General features: G+C 44.8%; 1 protein-coding gene across 2 annotated transcripts; it reads left to right on the forward strand.

Annotated features, from left to right (window-relative positions):
* Positions 1-394: 394 nt before the first annotated feature.
* On the forward strand, positions 395-22,086 carry anln (anillin, actin binding protein). 2 transcript variants are annotated; one of them, XM_076302265.1, is made up of 24 exons: positions 395-507; positions 2,129-2,282; positions 3,171-3,626; positions 4,199-4,515; positions 4,889-5,297; positions 5,530-5,735; positions 6,399-6,503; positions 6,618-6,693; positions 8,628-8,732; positions 8,989-9,251; positions 10,695-10,843; positions 11,095-11,245; positions 12,413-12,548; positions 13,092-13,271; positions 13,935-14,061; positions 14,505-14,553; positions 14,830-14,883; positions 15,424-15,450; positions 15,616-15,637; positions 17,886-17,998; positions 19,025-19,111; positions 19,448-19,555; positions 20,163-20,335; positions 20,942-22,086. In XM_076302265.1, exons 1-24 carry the CDS (start codon positions 490-492, stop codon positions 21,054-21,056), a joined length of 3,600 nt encoding a protein of 1,199 aa, XP_076158380.1. In that variant the 5' UTR covers positions 395-489; the 3' UTR covers positions 21,057-22,086. The 2 variants fall into 2 exon arrangements, with proteins under 2 accessions (XP_076158380.1, XP_076158381.1); XM_076302266.1 differs by lacking the exons at positions 19,025-19,111; positions 19,448-19,555; positions 20,163-20,335; positions 20,942-22,086 and adding an exon at positions 18,300-18,986.
* The last annotated feature ends 720 nt before the right edge of the window (positions 22,087-22,806 follow it).

Consider the following 22,806-nt stretch of genomic DNA (forward strand, 5'->3'; position numbering starts at 1 on the left):
AGGCCAAGTATTTTTTAGCACAATATGTCTATCCTTTGGTAATTATGATATTTAACATATCCCTCTTTTATTTCTATATTAATATTGGCACACTTACAGAAAATATAGATGTACTGCTCCATACTCTGTACTTACCTTTATTATTATTATTTAGCAAAATACCATAACCATATCCATTATTTTGAACTAGCCTAGTTGTTGGGTCCGTCGTTGAATAGGCGGGACTTAAATTCAACTGGTTCCAACGCTTGCTAATTCGCGTAATCAACTGCCAATCAAGCTGTCCGTGTCCGTTGGCGCCTGCGTGGTGGCACAGCGCTGAAATTCAAATTTGAACAGATGTTTTCGTGACACATGAGAGAGAACTGGGTGGGTTTTTCTGATAGAAGTCGTTTGCCTTTCAGCAGGGCAGGTTTCTTGATCAGTGTTCACCATACAAAAACGGGCAGCCAGTTAGAGAGACGGTCGATCTTGAGGATCTTGTCCGAAATGGATCCATTTACAGAGGTTAGTTTCATGTTTTGAAATTTTAACGATGGTTAAGGTTAGCTAACTTATCTTGGCCAAATGTGAACTCAGCTGTTGATGGGGTTTAAAGGCTAACGTTAATCATGCTAGGATTGGAATGATAGCTAGCAAATTATGACTTATTTTCTAGGTTTAAGGATTGCTGTTGCAAGGTTTGATGTTTAATCCGTAGTATGCGCTATTACATTTAAACATCACGTTTTAATAGAAATCCAAGCAATTGATGATAAGGTCGCTAACTTATGTTAATTAAGCTAAGTTAGCCGTGAACGTCACCTGCATGGTGCAAAGAACGTCAGCCATGCTGTTTTTATGAAAAGAACAACGCTCTTTTTGTCAGTTTTCAATCAGCAGTTGCAACGAAAAAAATAATTGTTATAGTATCATGTGAAGTTTTGCTCAGAGTAGTATCTTTATTATCACGGAGTGGTTTCTAGCTTGATAGCTGCTACTAAGTTGACGTAAAGAAAGCAGCTAGCTGACATTTTCGATGCATGTTCTTCTGCACACCCTTAACTTTTAATTCACTCCCTGTCCCAACGTGCTTCTTTACCGTTAGCGAGGTCTGTCGAACAGCTCCACCAGAATAATATGAATGTTTCGTTAAACTACGTAAACGGGATGTTTCCCTTTTTAAGAGTGTCTACATTTAGTTACTTCCCCAACTAGTAACGTTACTAATTTGAAAATAAATATGAGGAAATGAAACGCTCAGCAGCATCAAATGTCACACCAACGACCAGTTTTTATTTGCATATCAGTCATCTGTTCCTTCAACAGCTTTTTCAGTTCAGGATTATATTCAGTGAGGTGACCACTTGGCTATTCACCGGGTAACATTAGTAATGGGGTATTGCCAGATTGCTGTAAAAGAAACTGCAGTTGCTGCCAAATTTGATTTACCTTTATGGAGATGTGGGTGTTTTAACCATAGACAACACTGCACCCTTTCATCCCTGACCAATAGAATTAAAGTTTCACGGGGTCACGTGTCAAAGCATGGCTCATTCCTTGGGAATGACACCCACAGTAACTGAACTTTCCATGAAGTCCCAGAGCCAGCCAGCCAGCCTGCAAGCGGGAAAACAGCAGGAATGTGTTGAGTCTTGCATAGAAGGAGAGTGATAAATCTTAGTCTCGGCCACAGGAATGTTTACTGATGAGGTTAACAGAGACTTCAAGAGGCCAGCTTGGGCTGACTGACTGTACTACTTTTGAATAATGCCCAACGCCTCAAGACACAGTTGGGCCAAGGCTATTTTTTCTTGCTTGGGATTTTAAACATAGGCATTAGGCCAACTTTTTTTCTTTGACAACTTTGGCAACATAATGTTCACAAAACCTAACTGCCCTGACATTCAAAACTCTTAGAAGGTTTTAACGGCTGCTGATCCAGATACAACTTGTTTATCTCTGGCACTTAAACTAGATAATTCTCCACTCCATACTCCAGTCACTTAGTAATTGGTTCAGTGTTCGAGTAAGCCGCCCAGTAGCCTAGTCAGTCATGTGTCGTGCATCATCCTTGTTTTACAGGACTAGACAGAGTAGAATAAATTATTTTCTCACTGCTGTTTGTTCTGGTGTTTTATGCCTTTAGAAACTTCTGGAGCGCACTCGTGCGCGGCGTGAGAATTTGCAGAAGAAGATGGCGGATAGGCCCACGGCCGCCAACCGGCAGATGGCAAAGAGGAGCCGAGAGCCCCTGGCCGAGAGCAACAGCCTGATCAGCGAGTTGACCCCCGTTGAAAAGGGTACTTTCCTCTACAGTTTCACAACACTGCATTGTTTCCTTATTCTTATTCAGGGAAGTAGGTATAAGGATTTGCATTTACTTGCCTCCACATTTTAGAAACATTACATTTTTTGTTTATTTTATTTTAGTGACAGTGTTGTTGGTGATCTTGTTTAGCCAGTTCTTTCTTTCAAAAAGCAACAGTTAATTTAGTGGGTCTATGTGGCAATTTTTTGGGTTGTGTAATATTTGCAAGCTTTCCCTCTTTTGCGTTTGATAGAATTGAGTTGTAGGTAATTGATTTGTCATTTGTAATAGTATAAGCTTAGATAAAATTTCAGTCTATCTGTAAAAGGTGTGCAGCAATGTATGCATACTGTTGCTATGGAGAAACTTTAGTTTGTTTCTTTTTAAAACAAACTTGCAGAGCTGTAGTCCATGTCACGCCCCAGGAAACGTCTGAATTCCTGCCTCTCCCCAGGCGTTATTGGAGATGTCTGTCAGAAAGGTCACAATGCCGGAAATGTCCTACTGTACTCCTACTAATCAGAGCTATGTAGGCCAGTCCAGCTGCTTTCCTGTTACTCTCGTTTCGACATGCACACACAATTAGGGTTAAGAATAACACATACAATATGATTGACAGATACTGGTTTTGAGTTTTAATACATTGTTTAGGTTATATTGGTATGATCACTTGCGGTGATGTGACGTCTGGGCATTGTTGGAGGTCACCAATCAGTAGAACAGAGAACTTTACATAGCCGAAATTCTCCCAGTTTCTCAGTACTGAATACAGTGTTTTTATTGAGTTCAGTTTTTATTTAAAGCAATATGACTGATATCTCATACTTGAGTTTCTCTTGGGACTGTAGTGTAACGATTCCCCTGTGTTGGTTTCATCCAGTTCCAGTGCCCCCTGCTGCTAAGCCTTCGCCCTCCAAACGCCGTTGCTCAGATGAGAACGCCCTCAACGTGGCCCAGGCCGAAAATGTCCACCGCACACACACAAACACTCCTCTGACCACAGACCCCATCGTCGACAGGAAGCCTCCCATCGCCCCCACAAGCGTGTCTCCAGCCTTCTCCTTGGCCAAGGAGAGACTGGCCCCCACTCCTACCCCCACCCGGGGGGAGCCCGAGCCCCTGGTCGTAGCCCCCCAGCCAGCCCCAGAGCCAGAGAGAGTGGCCATACGACCCCAAGTGGAGGCCCCCAGCGGCCGGGACATGGAGATGAAGCCCACAGCGCCCCTGCTGGAGAGGGAGAGGCAGAGCGTGATGGACAACACTGCCCCGGCTACGTCCGGTATGAGGGCCCGACTGCAGAAACTGGCCGCCCAGAGGACCAACTGGGATGGCGAGGGTAAGAGGCAGGGTCAGCTCTGGGGTAGGACCTGTGTAATTAATCAAATTCATTGATCAGTCTTCAATTAGGACTTCCAACGATTATGAAAACTGTGTAATAGAAATATAGCGATTATTTTGCTGCATTCTGTATTGCAACAATGCTCTTGTTTTTTGTTGTTTTTTTTTTTCTTTCATACATCCAGTGCACTCATTTGCTTTACATTGGTAACTGCATTTTTTCATGTATTTTTTCAGTTGAATTATGTTTAAAATTCAACTGAACTTACTGTTTTGTTTTTTTTAAAAAGTTAAAAAAATGTATGATTCCAAATCATGGTGCCTTAGTATTGATTTCCACTCCATTGCAAGATAGGAAAGGAGGGATCTCAGTGTGATATGTAGATCGGTCCAGTAGTGCCTATATTAAATAAATACTACTACTAACTTACAATATGCAAAACTTACAACATGAAATAATATTGAGGTGGGGGTATACGTCTATAAATGATGTCAAGTGTTCGTAACTGAGCCAATGTCTGATTTATAGAAGCATCCCTGTAACTGCCTTTGCTCTGCTGTTGTTGGCAGGTTCTTCTGATGCTGTCGTCATGGATGCATCACCCCATAAGTCCCAGCGTTACGACGTGCCCCCTGACCCCGCGCCTCCGGCCTCCGGCACTCCCGTGGGAAGAAAGGGCCGCTTGGCCAACCTGGCCGCCACCATCGGGTCGTGGGAGGACGATCTGAGCCACGCTTCGGGACGCAAAGACAATGCACAAGGGGCACCAGCGAAGCCTGGCACTGGCTCTGGGAATGGCTCCAGCGGTGCCCGCGGTGCCCCTCCCGCCAGTGCCGCGGCTCAGCAAAGCACAGCTGCCAGCAAGCAAACCCCCACAGCACGCCAGGTAAGGAGCAGAGCATCAAAGACGGCTCACTGAGAGTAAAGGGGGTTAGTCGACAAGGGTGTTTATAATTGGCTATACCGAGTCTCTATCAAAGGCTCTTTTGTTAATGCACGTGTTCGAAGTGTGTGAGGTTTGTTTGTTTGTTTGCTTACAAGTGAAATCAACCTCTGGTGTTTTAAATTGGCACTGCTGCGCTGCTTTGTTAATGGATTTTTTTAAAACTCAGTTCAAAGTGTCTGTCTGTTCGTTGGCCTGGGATCAACTTCCCGTCTATTTTCTGTCAGTAGAATTGTAATGAATGCGTTGACTGTCTGTGAGGCATATATGCTGTGTAATGTGTGTGTTTTCTCCCATGATAATCTGCTTCTCTTAGCCTCCAGTATACTCTCCGGTCAAGTCCAACCGTGTGGTGTTGCCGAGCGCCCAGCACACAGAGGCTCCGGAGCCCCGTCCTGCTCAGCCCACGTCCCGCGCTCTCCCCTCCCCCGTCTCCAGCCCCCAGAAGACCCCGCTCTCCAGGGGAGCCATCCCAGCCAGCCCCCAGAAAACACTCTCCTCCCTGGGCTCCGCATCTGCACGGAGCCCCCTTAAGTCCCAGGGCTTGTACCGGGAGCAGGACGCAGGAAAGGGGTCGATTGGTGCCAGTCCCCAGAAGCCAGGCTTGCCCTCCAAACCCACCCCTGCAGCTGGTGCTACTGCTGATGCCTCCCATGCCCATGCCAGGGAGAGGGGCACCCGAGATGCCACCCCTGCCCAGCCCAAGGGCACCGCAGGGACACCAGGTAAGACCACAAACTCTAATGCCTAAAGTTCTCAGGCACTGTGCCTGATTTCAGACGTGGGCCAGGCTGTTTAAGATTAGATTACATCATTTCATATATATAAAACAAATTGTGATCACTTCAGGCACGGGTATTGTCATTCCATTAAGCCCTATGAGCATTTTATTAGTGACGTGTACCCTCAGGTCTGTGTCTGTGTGCTCACTGCTGTGTGTTTGGTGCTCTGGCGCAGGAGTGAAGTCCTTCCTGGAGCGCTTTGGTGAGCGGTGCCAGGAGCTGAACACTAAGAGCTCCCCTTCAGTGGCCAAGGGGAACTCCAACCCCAGCACCCCCAGCGCCACCCCGTCTGCCACCCCCACATCACGCCTGGTCCAGGAGAGGCTCAACAAGATCCAGGGCTCCACCACCTGCGCTGATCTGACCCAGAAGCAGAAGATGGTGAGTAGTCAAGGGCCATTCACACCAGGAGTGATAACTATAACAATAGCTGTAACTATAGCGATATGAGCATCCACACTGACCATAGGAAAGGAAAGTGTCGTCTTGTGTTGAAGAATGCGATGTCTAAATTTGATGGATTCTGTTTGGCTCTCAGCTTTTTAGTTTTATTGTTCTCAAAATCATTCTGAAAGTGATAGCGATATCGTTCTTCATGTCGTTATAGTTTATGTGTAAATTTTGCACTTTGATTATTGTGTCAGAGGATTCATAAGATTTAAACTGGCATATCTTACATAGACAGTATTGCAGAACTGTTTGGATTTACATACAAGTTGGTTCAATATTGCAAACAACTCATCTATATTATATTTTACCACATCTGCTCGAGGACCACTTGGGATAGCTTGCGGACCACCAGTGGTCCCCGGACTACACTTTGAGAAACACGGACCTACAGCAGTCATTAGACAGGCATATTATTAGTGTACTTTGTACACTAGTACTTTGAGCTTGAGTTTTTGGCCTTATTGTCATTGGTGTTAGCAACTTGTGCTAGCAGCTAAGATACAGGAAGATGCTGTCATTATCAAGCCTGTCGGTTGTGTGTCAAATATTATGTGCCCAGTTGATGTGTGCCATGTTATAATTGTATGCCGTTAGGAGCGAGAGATGGAGCTGGCGCAGATACGCAGTCGATTTCAGAAGGGCAACACATCAGCGAACAAACCAGAACGAGTCAAGGAGAAGGTTGATCCCCAGCTGAAGGTACGTTTTGAATCATTTATGACTAACTGACTCACTGCACTGATGATAGTGATGGACTGCGAAGCCTGCTGTCATTTATACTCACCAGCACACTTGATGGTTGTTCTCTTGTAGGAGAGAGAAGTCAGCGATGAGCATTTGGCGCCCTCTGGTGGTGATTTGAGCGCCACCACTGAGACCAGAACAGCAGGTACAGAGCTATTTGTGTTAGAGATGATTGAAAGGTGCTCTAAGCGATGTTACACGCTTTCTAAGCTAAAACATTTTATGTCAAATACAGCAAACATGTATGTCCCCTGCACTGTAAAAAATCCATACGACATTGGACAGCAAATCGTGAGGGGCTCTCTTCGGGGGCTCTCTTCGCAGGGCGAGGGGTTTTAGAGACCGCAATATATCTGGCCTATCTAGGCAGAAGTCTCTAATGTCACCCGTCATAGCAATGCCCTTACGTGGACATTCATGTATTCCATCTAATCGGTGATGCTGAACATCTGAGCAAGAATACTGTATGTCCGAAAATAAATCGGACATAGGCCTAGCCTACAGTATGCTGAACATCTAAGCAAGAATAGCCTGAAATAAATCGGACATAGCCTACCATTCACTATTTTAACAAACTTGTTGAATTGAATGTCATATCACTGTACCCTGCACATAAAGGCTACACATTTCCACAGCACCAGAATCCGACCGAATGCCTCCCTCAACCCCTTCCATAATCGGCCTTCCACTATTGTTTGCTCCTCTGCTACTGTAAAACACTGGTGCCTTACAGTAGGGTTCAAAGACACCTTTTTCTTGTTAGCTGTAAAACAGAGGCCAAGTGAAGGCTATAAGCATACTAGGCCTACATGTTTTCATAATTAAGAAATATTAATGCAAGCTATAACTATATAAACCTACTATTCTGAATAATGTTTGTGTTTCATTTTCACCTGCTGCCATGTGCTTTTAGCAATGGTGTTGCATCTGAAATGTTTACAGGATTAGGCAAACACTAAATCAGTCAATGGGGGCTACTTAAACATTCAATTATCCTATTACTGTAATCTATATGCCCACTTCTAAATTGTGTTGCATCTGTAGGCATTTCTATGAACTCAAAATAGGCAATTTAATTATTTCAACTAATTTCAGACATTCCGCAAGCTATTAATCCTCCGTAACACATATTTGAAGAACATGTGGAAATAAAACTTTACTTTTAGGCATTTAGGCTACCCGATCTGCAATACGTTGCCAACAGCCTTGCCTTGCTTTGTTCACTGCCGAGGTATTTGATTTTTGTCGTAGAGTGGGTTTTAATTCCTCATAACTTGGCATAAAAAATTGTGCATTCCTCATCCGTAAAATAAGGTGATCGCGTCATCATTGAAAGTGGTGACTTGCGCTGCAACCCGCCCCTTTTATGTGAACGCGCACAAACTCCAATGAGGTTAACCCCGGCTCAACAAATCAACTTCATAATCAGCGTCATAGTACCGATTAACACCACTTAAGATAACCAGGTTTTGTCAACCCCGGTTTAACAAAGTAACCCTGGGTTACATCTGGGTAGGTTAAGCTCCCTTCGTAGTACAGGCCCCTGGACCATTAAAACATAACAAACTGTTCTAGCCAATCACCGACAAGATGCGCGTTCAGGACTGTTTCAATTGCAGAGGAGGGAGTAGAGAGCCAGCTCTCTGTTTTGTTTGAACGTCAACATAAGTGACGTTACCTACCCAACATCGCTTAGAGCACCTTTGAAGTACTGAGACTCATGACTAATAATGTAAAATATAGTATAATATGGCGTAGATGCCTTTGTTAACATTGGCTCATGGATAATGTTGATTTGTAGACATTCTGTTAAATATTTAAAGCGGAAAATGATGTCTCTGATATGCCAAAGCATACCTGTAACGCTTGATATTGTACTATAATGTTGTTAATTGGGTAAGATTGTGACCCTTTCAGTCTGGGTACCATTTTAGCACTTAATGGTTTTGAATATTGACATCAAGGGGCATAGCTATAAATTCTTCAATCTATATCTGTTTTCATTTCTGTATGGGTTTGCACACTCAGTGGTCTTTGGTAATTAATGATGTCACTGATGTAAATGTTTTCTCTCCACAGAGAGACACACAAAGCCCCCCACCACTGTAACTCCAAGCCCACTGAAGAAAGTAGATATGTCAGCCGAGAACATGGCACATGAGTTCAAGGAAGTTGAGAAATATGGTTTGTAAAGCTGCCAATTATCAATTATCCAGCAATCTTTTTCCGGTTCTTTATACCTGTTTAAATGTCATGAAATTACAAAATTCAGGTTTCCAAGCTGGAAAATCAGTCGATTAATTCAAAGGCTGTGAATGTTGCAGCGTTGGGCTATGTCAAATGTCACAACAATCTTCAGTGTTGTATAAGTGGACCTCTTGTCCTTTGGTGTGTATGGTGAGGAATGGTGTTTGATGTTCCTGTCTCTTCTCGGGTGCAGAGAGACGTGAGGAAGAGGAGGAACAGAATGATGAAGAGGAAGTGACAGAGAAGGAAATGAACGTGGACGGCTCCATCAACTCTGCGGTGATAAACAATCTGTTTGATGGAGTCCTGGAGGACAGCAACGAGCCGAGCGCTGATGAAGATGATGAAGATGATGATGACGACGAGGGTGGGCTGAATATCTCGTCCATGTCTCTGCTGACCCCACTGGCGGAGACCGTGGCTGCAGTGGTCAAGAGCCCCGAGAGGAAATTCATAGTGAGTCACATGCGCGCACACACACACACACACACACACACTAGGGGAAACTCGTAGTGAGTCTTTCTCTCTCACACATACATACACACACACACACAAACTCGAAAGAAAACACATAGTATGTCCCTCTCACACTCTTTAGAGTGCATTAGAGAACACTACATATTCGCAGTGTCACAACTCGCACATTAAAGATAAAATTCCGATTTAGAGTAGACGTTTTGTGAAAGCATTGGGAATGAAACATATGCGGAAGCAATGGGAGATGTCTATGGAAGTTTTACATGACCTAACTGCAGCCAGAGATTGTGTAGCAGAGTCCATCTTCACCCAGACCCGTGTGCTTTCTCTTTGACTAGCTGGACGTGTCTGTGTTTCTGTCTGAGGGAAAGTCGTCCTCTGAGCCCGTGCTCCTGGGTTCTTCTGGTGGCTACTGGCCCGTGAGTGCCCTAGTCCGAGCTAAAGCCCTCGGACCCGTCTCAAGAGCCAGCCGTGACTTTGGCATTATGTGGCCAGTGTTCGCAGTCTCGGGTCAGACAACTCATTGAAACTGGGGACTAGAAGCCTGGCAGTATTGGAAACAAACTCCAACGAGGCCAGCAGCTTCTCATTTAAGCCCTACCTCTGATCTCTGCTTTTTGAACAAACACTGTTGAAAATAAATAAGACAAGACTATATCCTTTAAGACACAACCTCAGCTTTGGAAAGCAGAAGTGCTGTCAAAATAACTGATAAACTGGCATACTGTTCCTTCAAGCAGCCATGTGAACTTCTGCTTTCAATCATTTGTGATATCCTGCCCAATTTGAATGTTTTTGGGGTGGATTTGACAGTCAAAGTGCAGTGCACTGCAATCGTTCCCACCCACGTAGTCCCCATTTCACAGTGGTTGTCTCCATATATGACGTATAACCAGTGTGCAAGATTAACACATTGACAAGAAAAGAAATATTTAACCCACTAGGCAGTCAGCATCCACTGATCTCTAACCTGGTGTCAAGTGAAACAACTGACCTTTTTGTCCCTGACCGACCTTAGATCTATTTTCTTTTTGACAGTAGTTGGGTCTTGTTATGTACTACTTTGAACAGATTTCCATGCGTACCAGGCTGATTTGTGTTCTCTACATGCCGTTGTGGAGCTCTTGTGTTTACAGTGCAATGGAATAGAATGGCTCTAAACAAGCAAGAGCTGGTTGTAATGGATGTAAACGTAAAAAAAGAAACATCTGCACACTACATGCAGCTTTCAGTTGAATTCATTTGTGTTTTCCCACCATAACACCACATGATGAAATCCCCTTCCATTGGTTTGAGAGCAGCATGCATGTTGTGTGTAGACTTTTATACCTTTTCCATTCACAACCTCTTGTCTGAACCTAGAAGGGGCAGATGAAGTGTACATGTAGCACTAACCTGTGTAAACGTTCTGCCTCTCCTCAGACGTCCACCCCCGCCAGCTCCTTCCTGGAGAAGAGCGGCACCCCAGACAGCTCCTCCAGGCTCGGCAAGTTCCAGAAGGCCCGTATACTGAAGGCCGGTTCCTCAGACAGCCTGGAGAATACAGATGGAGAACAGAACCTACTTTACAGGTACCACACACCTGCAGCTGTCTCTCTCAGTCTCTCTCTCTCTCTCTTCTCTCTCTCTCTCTCTCTCTCACAGCCCTCACTCAAAAAATTAGCTTTTTATCTTCAGAGTCGGGTACCAGGGGAAGCTGACTGTGTGATATCTCTCCTTGTAATTCCTCTTTTATTAAAAAACGGTCTTCCTGAATAACTGATGAGAGCTGTCTTGTTTAGGACTTGTGAGGTTTAATTGTCCTCTTCCTCTCGTGCGTCAGCATTGACGCCTACAGGTCGACTCGCGTGAAGACTGAGACGGAGAGGCCGCACGTGAAGCAGGTGATCGTCAGGAAGGAAGACGTATCCCAGAGGGCCGAGCAGCAGCAGGCCCGTGCCGCCAGCCACGTCAGCATCAAGCAGAGGATGAAGGTGAGGAGCCTGCCCATTGGTTGACCAACGTAGCAGGAGTGCTCCTATTGGTCAACCACCACTGCGGGAGTGCTCCCATTGGTCAACCACTATAGCAGGAGTGTTCCTCGGTCAGCTAGTACAGAAAGAGGGCTGCCATTGGTCAAGTAATTGCTAGTACCTTTCAGTTCTCATAACCCCAGTTGTGTTTTTGCAGTGGAGGTGAATGTTGTCCTTAATTGGTGCCCTGCTGTCTACTGTATGTGTAGTCTAGAGGAATACACCTTGATTCAGGGGAAAATAGGGCGGGGGGAATGTCTCTGATTTCGAACAAAGCTTTTCTTAATAGCCAATCGTGGAGAGGTGGCAGACCTTGTGAGTATGCACATGTACTGGGGGTTTCATGAAAATACCGCCGACAGCGAACTAACAACCAAAACGATGACGTTTAGTTTGCCTTTGTAGCCATCTCTGGTTAGCCTTTGCTTAGGCAAATGAGACATAACTTCTGTAGAGGTTTAAAGCAACTGTTGTTACGAACTTCAGTTTCTTCAAAAATCGACTCTAAACATGCTTCAATTACGTTTGTATCGGCAGCCATTTCGCACTGGTTTCAGTAGGAACTTTTGCCCATGAACACAAAGGAAGTGAGATCAGTGGGCGTCTCTGAAAGTAGCTGTTTTCCGGTTGTGAAGGTTTTGGCCCAGAAGTTCGTTCAGCATGATGCGAGCTTCTGGGTACTCGGATTACTTTATGAGCGCCCCACTGTGACGGATGTTGTGATTCTGATGTGTAAAGTAAGAGAGCGATAATGTCCAGCTGTGTCCAGGCGGACAGAGGGAGCGCTTGTTCAGCGTCCCGCTCCAGTTGATGGATGCCCATTCCAGGCAGCTGTGCTGGAGAGGAAGTCAGTCACAGCGCCGCCCACACACAACGGGGCATCTGTCTCGCTGGTGTTTGGCAGAAGAGGGCCTGTTTACAGATTTGTTTGTCTTCAGCAGCTCAGCCACATGTCTTTCGTGTTTTGGACGTAATTTTTTAATCACTGATTATGAAAATTTACAGCAATCAAGTTTTTCTAACTCGATTTTTTTTTTTTACCATTGGATGGGGTTTTGCTTTTTCTCTGGTGCAAGTTGTTGGTACATAAGTTGCTTCATAGGTGTGTGTGTGCGTGTGCTCCCCCAGGAATTGACGAACGAGATGAACCTGCAGCAGACCGTGATCCACCAGGCCAGCCAGGCGCTGAACTGCTGCACAGACGAGGAGCACGGCAAGGGCGCTCAGGTGGAGGCCGAGGCAGAGAGACTGCTGCTCATCGCCAGTGAGTCACACACACCATGACACAGACACACACCACATACACAGGCAGCACGGCAAGGGCTCTCAGGTGGAGGCCGAGATCGCCAGTGCTTATCGCCAGTGACTAACGTGCACGCACACACACACACACACACACACACACACACCTTCCTAGACCTGGATGTTTGCTGCTTGAGACTATACTGCACGAATATATTTGTTTATTCTATAATGCACAGAAGTTGTGCTACCACAGTAACATAGCATAGAAGTTATCTTACCAGGGTAGATATCATGCTGCCAAGTCACTGTTAATCACGTTAGACTGTTGCAGTCAAAGTAAGCAGTGTATCTGAGACATTTTTGCGTTTTCTGTTCTTTTTTATGGGAGAACATTAAGTTCACAGTCTAATGAAGGAGCGTGTTTGCATTGTGTTGCTGGAGACTAGCTTGAGAATATTTTAAATGATCAGGTCCCCCTCTTTTTCTAGCAGTAACGTGTGTGTGTGTGTGGCTAACTCTGTGTGTGTGTGTGTATGGCTAACTCTGTGTGTGTGTGTTCCAGCTGAGCGTCGTCTGGCCCTGAAAACGGAGCTGGATCGTTTGAAGGCGGAGGGCCCTAGAGCGGAGCGGGGGGGCGCGGGGTCGTCCAATGGGGCCTCGGCCTCTAAAGGTTCAATCAGCCTGCTGGAGCTGCGACTGCCCCTCAAAGCTGACTTCGTCTGCTCCACCGCCAACCGGCCTGGTGAGAACACACCTCACTTACACTCTTTCAACACTGACTACGAGGGGGGGCGCTGTGGCGCAACTGGCCACATCAGGTCGTTTCCCTATCCCTCCCACTCACGTCCTGTCAGCCTCTACACTGTCCTGTCAATAAAGGCAAAAAGCCAAAGAAAATATACTTGGGTGGGGGGGGGGGTAGTTTATTAAACCCCTAAATCTCTGAGCATCTGTGGATGTCTAAGGGAGGACTATCCATGTCAATTGGGGCCTTCAACTGTTGGCAGAGGGCCTCTTGAGTCCTGTGACATTTTTAGACTTTTGCGTTTGTTTTTACATTTGCATTCAACTTAGCACCTCTTGCTCTTAAGCCCAAATCACACCAAAGATTCGCGACGAGATGAGCTGCAACATTCTATAAACCAGCAACTTGCTGCAACGTTCTAAAACCTTGCAACTGCGACTAGACATGGTGGATGCTTTGTGACTGCTTGCAACAGCTGGCAACGACGTGCAACATTTGATTCACACCGCTGCAACTCTTTTCTGCAACCGTTTCGTCTTTCGAATCTTTGGTCTGAATTGGGCTTTATAGATGGTTTGTCTTGTTTGACTCTTGTGTTTCATTCTTGTGTGTGTGTGTGTGTGTGTGTGTGTGTGTGTGTGTGTGTGTGTGTGTGTGTAGAGTCGAGCAGCCATTACTTCTTTGTGATGATCCGTTCTGGAGCAGAGAACACAGTGGCCACGCCCCTGGCCAGCACCCGCAATGCGCTCAGTGGAGACGCCCTCACCTTCTCCACCAAGTTCACACTGTGAGTCTCTCCATCACTCACACACACACACACACACACACACACACACACAGCAAACCTTCTCCACCAAGTTCACACTGTGAGTCTCTCCATCACTCACACACACACACACACACACACACACACACACACAGCAAACCTTCTCCACCAAGTTCACACTGTGAGTCTCTCCATCCCACACACACAGCAAACATGCTTACCCTCTCCACCAAGTTCACACTGTTACTGACACACACCCACCCACCCCCACACACTCCCAGGAGCAAAGGCCTCACTGTCTGAATCACTACACCACTCCACTTCCTCTTTGACACGTGTGTTGACCAAAGGGCTGCCATGGAGGCAGCTCAGGTTAAACTGTAGGACTGTGCTTCCATTGCCGTAGTATGGAGATGCTTCTGTTGATGCTTAAGATACCTTTTCTTCCCCCCCCAACCCTGCAGGCCTGAAGTGTCCAATGACTTTGAGATTGACATTGAAGTGTACTACCTGGTGAGTAATGAGTGCACACTGGGATCTCCCCTCTGCAGTGCAGAGCACATGTAATCAGGGCTTAAAGCTCCCAGGCCTCCCTGTGCCAGATTTCAGGCGTGGGCCAGGCTGCTTACTTAAGATTAGAAAATGGATCATTTTATAGACAGCAACTTCAAAAATGTCTGATAAAGCAAGGAACATTTCCGTGGCTGGAGTTCAGCCTTGCGTAATGCTTCCTGCTCTCTTCCGTCTCTGATCTCTGCCCTGACTGACTGGCCTGGTCCATCTCCCCAGGTCCAGAAGAGGGAGCTCAACCCAGACAAGAGGAAGAAGCCCAACAAGTCAAAGGTATTATGGGATGGATGGATGGATACCCTGTTTCTATGGTGACCTGTAAGGGCAGGACTGGAGAACATGTAACCCTGTTTTTATACAGGGTTTAAGACGCATGCATATATGTAAACTACCTACAGTTGGCTTAGGGGTATGTAATCTGAAAGTAAATGTAAAGGTAATGCCTTATCACTCAGACCAGGCAATGTCTGTGTTCAGATTCTGCTGGCGCACATTCATGATCTCCACGGCATGTGCTTCACGGTACGCCATATGCTGTCCGAGCCCCCGCCCCCACCCACCCCTTGACCCTACTGAGTCAGTAGCCCCGGTGCTCTGACTTCACCGCCTTCTACCCGCACAGTGGCACAGTGGTGGGCATGAGGGGAATGGATGACCAGGCCTTTATCACACCAGTCAGAGCTCTATGGGCGCACAGACCGTTGTTGTGTGTGTGCATATGATGCTGTTGTTTGTGCGATGTGATGAGATTTGTTTTTGTTTGAATCTGAATATCTGTTTTGTGTGTGTGTGTGTGTCTCTTTCTGTCTCCAGGCCATCACTCCCAAACGCTTCCTATCAGTAAGTCCCTTCAGCTCACTTAGGATATTCAGTCTCCTCTTAAAGGAGAAATCCTTTAAACACTTTGAGTATAAAATATTATAAAGAATAAATATTTGGGTCGAGTTCAGTAGTTGTTGTTGTTGGCCTGTATGAAAATCTCCTTTGTGTTTTACCCCTTTGCAGAAGAGTAGTCTGCAGACTCCAGGTAAGATTTCAATCATACACTTCCCATTTCCTTTCTTTTCTTTAAGACATTTGTTTGAAATAGCTAGTGTCTGTTGGTGTCTAGTTTCTAAGGCTTCTGGCTTGTTAAGCTTCTGTCATTGAGAAATATGAAACATAATGCCCACTTTTACAGTGGAGGCAAACTCAAGATGTCTATTCGGGCTTTCTTAACTGGCAACCCTCCAGTCAAAGTGTTCATTCTGTTATAGAACCCTTAGGTAGTTTCATCAGTGTGTTATCGATCAACGGATAATCGATTAATCAAGAAAATAATCGACTACGAGAGTAGTGGGTAGTTGCAGCCCTGCTTTGTGTGTTGTGCTGTCCCTCTGGTCTGTCCTGATTCTAAGCGATTTCAGACATACGTGTAAGACCGGAGGTTCTGCCGATGTTAAACGGTGGGGCCGTATATCTGAACGACATAACCGGTCATATGGAAGTCCGAATTCACCCGGTGTTTATACTACCCCCGACCTAGTATTTCCTCCGGACATTATGTAAATGTGCTGTGTCTGAACGAGGCGTAGAACATGCGGTTAAAATTCACACCTAGTGAGAGGGCGTGTTGGTGACGTTTCTTTCGTGCGTCCATGTGGTTAAATCTGACTTAAATGCCAGTGTTATGATGGAGTGGCATAGTGCTGTCCAGAAAATCTCCGACATGGAAAGATGCAGACATCACGGAGCTACTGTCCATGAGGGCATACAACATTTTGATAAAACACATGAAGGGAATGGCACGTTGTAGCCTACAACTGCATGGCAAGGCCAAACGAATTCAAAAGACTGAATCATCATAAGCAGAAGGCGCTGAAAAGGCAGTAGCCTACAGCGACGTCGTTGACGACAATAACAGGAGTATTTAATAAATTGTTAGCCAACACGGTTTTCTGTTCATTGATAGCCTTAGGCAGAATTAGGCTACAGAAAAGAATACAATATATTTTTTCTCTCCCGGCAGTAAAGACAGTAGATTCGTGTTTAAAATTAAATGAAAACTAAAGGTAGGCTATAGGCTTATTATGCATATGACCATCCAGAGGAGGCTGGTGATCTGTCAAGAATGATGAAGATCGTAAGATACAGATGGTTTTATTGTTGCTGTCATTATTACCACAAACACGAATTGACAACGAAACCATGGCGATCGTGGGTTATATCTTGCCTGTTTATTAGGCCATGCACAGCCCTGTCAGAACTCCGTGTAGCATGCATACTGGCAGTTTTCATAAACCATCACCAACTAGTTCGCACTTTGGATATATCGTTGGATTGTGAAAAGCCCAATTTCGAATAACTACAGTACAACAGATGAGGTAGGATGCATATTTTGCAATTAGAATTTCGTGTTGGTGAGACCTGTTGCCTATCAGTAGACATGTCATCTCGAGTTCCACGACAGCTAGTGCCACCGAAATATGACACTGAAATCCTCTCACTATTGGAGTCGCTCAGATAGAAACAGCTGTAACGTGGTTAGGACACTTTTGCTGTGGAGTGGAGACGCCATAAGTTAGGTGTGGTTTTGACAATCAGAAAAGCAATATACTGAAATAGTTTAATGATGTAAAGTCAAGTGCTGGTCTGGTGTGTGTGCACGCAGTTTTTATTGATGAGTCGGAGTGGCAAGGGCATTATAAAACTTCTCGCTCTTAGGCCTACTCATACACCGCGTTGAAATGGCGTAGCTGTCTAAATTCAAATCATATCATGCTAGGGGAGAAATCGTGGGACATCCATTATTTTGTTATTCAGCACCCATGGTCAAAAATATGTTCCCGCGCGCCTGCATTACGTTGAAAACAGATAAATGTGTTTACTCGAAGCACACATACAAATTCTGTATGTGCGCACTTACGTGACTATCCTACTTCAAGTATTAGCATACGCACAATAGATTTCTCTTCTTTAGCCTATAATACATAGGCTACACTTTGTAAACAAAAAGCAGCAGTGACAGGCAGCGGCCGCATATATTCTGCGTCATATATCTCGCATCTTGTGAACTCTAAGCCCCCACCCCTCACTCGACAACCACACGGAGATTCTGTAATGTGCGTGTATGTCGTTCACACATACGTCCGTATAAGGTCAGTATTAGGTCCGCAGGTTAGCATCATATCTGAATCATCCGAAGGGTAGGACCTCCGTTTGACAAACCTCCGCATGTACTCCGGAGGTTATATCTGAAAGCGCTTTCTGACTCTGCTTTTGCATTACCGTGGCAGTGATGGCCAGTCCTGGAGGCCCCAACGCAGTGCGCACCAGCAACTTCGTCCTCGTTGGATCACACAAGCTTACGCTCGCTTCCATTGGGAAGAACAAGTTCCCTCTGGAAAAGGTATTCTTGAAGTATAATGTCATCAGTGGTGTTTGTGTGCTAGAAATATTGTGTGCTTTTTCATTTTTAATTTGCATTTTAAAATGTTATTTTAAGTTTGCACCATGACCATACTTTTCACCATTCACCAGCTCCATATCTAGCACTGTCAGACATGCACATCTAGTATAGCTAACACACAGGCCACACAGTTTTGGTGCTGAGCCAGGCTTCCTGGTTCCCTCAGTTGGCTGGGATACTGTTGCTTAGGAACCAGCCTCAGTTTCACTTATGTGCACTCGTCTGTTTCTCTCCTTTTTAGATCAAATATGAAGGGATTGAGAGAGACCTTCTCAGTGACATGTTTCAGAAAAAGGTCACTACATGCTTGTCACCTGACTGATAGTAACACTCTTAATGCTCAAATTCTTTTTGTTTACTTGTTTGCTTTTTTTGTTTGTTTGCTTTGATCTGATTTTTGTTGGTGTTGCCGTGACCGTGTGTGGGTTTGATGTGTATTTATTTTTTTATTATACTAATGTCTAACCTCTGGTTCACTTGCATTGTGCATTTTGTTCACAAAGCTGGGTGTGTTTGTGTTTCTTGAGTTCTGATTTGAACACTTAAAAGACCGGGTTGACTGGTTCTCAGGAGAGTTTCCGTTATAAGTAATCTTGAACAAGTACAATTGAGAGGCTGAGTAGGGTCCCAGGCTCCTCCTCACACATCCACTCTCACTGTGGATATGTGTATTGGTGTAGGGTACAGAGTCTACGCGCTACGATAAACACACTCTTCAGTACACGTGGAGTTTGTGTTAATTCTCATAGTCATAGTCTAATAATTTTTTAATTTTTTGTAGGTAAACGTCTGGTCAACTTGTATTGTCCTCTAAAATGCCCCTCTGCTCTGTGTGTGTGTGTGTGTGTGTGTGTGTGTGTTTGTGTGTGTGTGTGTGTGTGTGTGTGTGTGTGTGTGTGTGTGTGTGTGTGTGTGTGTGTGTGTGTGTGTGTGTGTGTGTGTGTGTGTGTGTGTGTGTGTGTGTAGGTGCCTTTCCTGTGTCCGTTGGAAGGGCACATCTACTTGAAGATGCAGTGTGAGGTCGGCTCACGGGTGGAAGAGAGGGGCTTCCTGGTGAGGGCACATTTCCTGTCGCTCATGACCTTCCCTTTAGTCTGCCAATTAATGCATTAACCTCACAGCACCCCTTTACTGACACTTGAGTTAGGTGTATTCAGTATAGAATGCTCTTCATTAACTCATTAGGTCTAACTGAAGTACATATTAAATTGTTTTTTGATGGCCTTTTGCTTGAAGCCATTCAAATCATTTGCAGTTCATTTATATATCTATGTGGTCATTTACAGCCTATATTTTAGTTGTAATATATATACACTGCATGCGTGGCTTGAGCTTTTAAATAGTTTTGTCTTTTGAGGTTCTGGTTTTGACTGATTGTCTCTCCTGCAGACGATGTTTGAGGACGTGAGTGGTTTCGGGGCGTGGCACCGGAGATGGTGTGTGCTCTCAGGGTACTGCATCTCCTACTGGACCTACCCCGACGACGAGAAGCGCAAGGTTATTATTATTTTTTTTTTTTTTTTTTTTTTTTTTTATCCAAAGCAACTTACATATACAGTATTAGTTATTTCAACTTGGGGTTAAGTGTGTTGCTCAAGGGCACAAGGAGGTGAATGGCAGGCGGCTAGTCTGAGTGGAACACCCCCGTCACACCACCTGAGATGCGTATTGCATTTCATTCAGTAAGGACAGCGCCCACCAAAGTAGTCTCAAGACAGACCGTTGAAATGGAGTCAGGCCCTGGTTGTATCTAATCATGGCAAAACACCACCTACTGTGATCGTTGTTTCATTCTAATCGTTGTTTGGTAGGGAAATTATTTAGAGACAGAGCCGGGTTTTGTTTGCTTGTTTGTTTTTCAAATTCAGTGATCCTGGCTTTGTCCTGACACTTGCCTCTGTAAGTAACCAGAGTAATGGTGTCACTCAATGTCAATCCTCAGTCCTTTAATATGTTATCAAACATATGACGTTTAATTCCTCATTGGACGTGTGTGTGTGTGTGTGTGTGTGTGTGTGTGTGTGTGTGTGTGTGTGTGTGTGTGTGTGTGTGTGTGTGTGTGTGTGTGTGTGTGTGTGTGTGTGGGTCCTCGTCCTCCCTCCAGAACCCGATTGGGCGGATCAACCTTGCAAATTGCACGAGCCACCGGGTGGAACCGGCGAACCGTGAGTTCTGTGCGCGGCCCAACACGTTTGAGCTGATCACGGTGCGGCCACAGAGAGACGACGACAGGGAGACCCTCGTCAGCCAGTGTCACAACACCATGTGTGTCACAAAGTAAGTCACTGCACCACGTGGATCACCATAGTGACCGTTACTGTATGTTCAATGTATTTATGACTAACCTTATTTCAACTAAACACAGATGAAGGAAGCTGCCCGTGAAATGCTCTCAAAGGCTGCTCTGTTGGTGATGTTTCTTGCCCACAGAGGTTGCTTTGCTGGTGGTTTTGTTTTTGATGGTAAATAGGCTTGATTGTTGATTGGCTGCTGCGTGCACTCCCCTACCTATAGCACTAGGAATTTAACAACACTCTAGAAGATCAGAAGGCAAAGAAATATTGTTGCGCTCGGATGACCGTTTTTTAGTCCAGGTGCGTTAGAACCGACTCTGTGAGGAAGAGGCTATGAGTGGGTCAGACTCTGAAAAAGGCGACTAGACAAAGTCCTTGCGGAGGGAGCAACTTTTTAAAAAAAAAAGACGTTTCAGCCATCCGGCTATTCTCAATGCTCGCAAAAAATGATGTTGAGTGTATTGTGGTGATCTCTGTAATTGTGATCAGCCAGCCAGGGTCAGCAAGGTCATAGGACCATAATTATGACATATTGCATTCCTGTTCTACAGCAGGGGAGCTGACTTGCGCTGTTCTCTCCCCTTTTCAGGAACTGGCTGAGTGCAGACACTAAGGACGAGAGGAATCTTTGGATGCAGAAGCTCAACCAGATCCTGGTGGATCTGCGTACATGGCAGCCAGACTCCTGCTACAGGCCTGTGTAAGCACGCCCCCTATTGACTGGGAGGACCAACAGCACGGATGTGGTTTCATCCCAGCCACCTACTTCAGGGACAGTCAGGGGACATGTGCAATACAAGCATGAATAATAAGCAACTTGGTTGTGTATTTCAGAAAGAGTATTTTAAAGTAAATGACAATGAGAGAGAAGAATTCAATAAAGCCATACTTACTGCCCTGGATTTGTACAGGCATTTCAGTGGGAGAAAGGGCAGGAGATCTGTCCCCTCAGTTGTTCTTCTCATCAGTCTGGGGAACGTAGTGTTCTTTAATCCATTTTCCTTTGAATTTGTCAAAGGGCAGTGTGTTGTGTTCTTTTCCATGTGCCATCCCAGTTATTGGGATAGATCAAAAATTCATTCTGGCTTATTGATTGAGTCTGACGATGTCCTTGTTTCAGGGTTTTTTTTATCCTTTTTTATGGGTGGATAAAATGGATAGATGTCAGTCAATATTAGTTTTCTGTAACTTGTGCTATAGAACAGTGTTCATACACAAATGCTGGGTTTAATCCACAGCAAAAGATGATCTATAATTTACTTTTAACACTTTTTTGACGTTTTATCCATTTCTGCAGAATACATGTAACACCACAGCTGTATCCTATTTACTAAAATGGTATTTATCATGTAATGCACCAATAGAACATTTTAAGCTGATATTTCTACAATAACTACTACTACTGCTGTCACCAGAAACACTTTTTATGTTGTTTTTATGTACATGTTTGTCTTTCTGTGTGTATATGGTCATAAATTCTAGATCCAAATGGTTGTTGCTTTTTTACTATCAGTCAGAGGTCTGAATCTAAACTGAATATATAGGCTACATGCTCTGCTTTAACCTCCAGAGTCTGGGTGATTAGGCTTCGGACTGACGCTCTCTTAACGTCTATGTGGGAGGTAACCTTTTATCTAAGTGTTTACATTAATCTGTGCAAAGTGCACTTTGCTTTGTAGCCACGTCTTTATATAAATGAGCATGTGCGAGAATATTTTTTAAAGGATTTTTTTTTTACTTTTTTTTTTTTTAAGGCGGTCTTGTATCTCCTCCGTCACAGTGCAGTAGTTCACTCTAGGATCTAGCCCAGTTTAAGGGCTGATCTGTGCTAGATTCAGGTCTAATCTGGTTAGTTCACTCTAGGAGCTGGCCCAGTTTAAGGGCTGATCTGTGCTAGATTCAGATCTAATCTGGTTGGAGGTCAGCTGTGTCGAGTGTATGGTGTCACTGCCCTCCTGTAAGCATAAACACATGCCTGAGAACATTGGTGTGGAAGCACTCCAAATTCAGGATGTTACTTGTCTGAAGAAAATGAAAAGAAATAAATACCAACTTTGACCAATGTAGTTGTGTCTCTGCCTCTAAACCATAGACTGTATAAAATATGCTGTTGAATTCAATGAACCAGGATATTCTTTATATGTTATTTTTCCAACGTTCTGTGACGATACCGACTGAAGGGTAAACTATTCCCTATGCTGCCCCAAGGTCATTTACAGGACCTCTAAAGTGTGTGTGCGTATATATCATTTTGATTTCTATGTGTCATCAAAGAGTAAACAAATGGCCATTTTAAGTGGTCACCAATGTGACTAGATAGATATAAGAAGGATGGCTTTATCCATGAATGAGAGGCGGGAGTGTGTGGGCCTGACCTGACTGTTAGGTCTGAATCAGTGAGGAGTATACAGCAGCCTTGTAGTAAGGAATGTACATATAGCATACATACATGAT

This window comes from Alosa pseudoharengus, unplaced genomic scaffold, assembly GCF_046254945.1.
Source record: "Alosa pseudoharengus isolate Yale_2024_CS ecotype anadromous, Long Island Sound unplaced genomic scaffold, YU_APseudo_1.1 YU_APseudo_1.1_scf_23, whole genome shotgun sequence".
Taxonomy (NCBI): Eukaryota; Metazoa; Chordata; class Actinopteri; order Clupeiformes; family Clupeidae; genus Alosa; species Alosa pseudoharengus.

Bases quoted from the DNA above. Each gene is read 5' to 3' on its own strand.
- anln (XM_076302265.1), top strand. The intron at 3,627-4,198 runs GTAAGAGGCAGG...TGTTGTTGGCAG, and splicing joins GACCAACTGGGATGGCGAGG to GTTCTTCTGATGCTGTCGTC. The intron at 15,451-15,615 runs GTAAGTCCCTTC...ACCCCTTTGCAG, and splicing joins CTCCCAAACGCTTCCTATCA to AAGAGTAGTCTGCAGACTCC.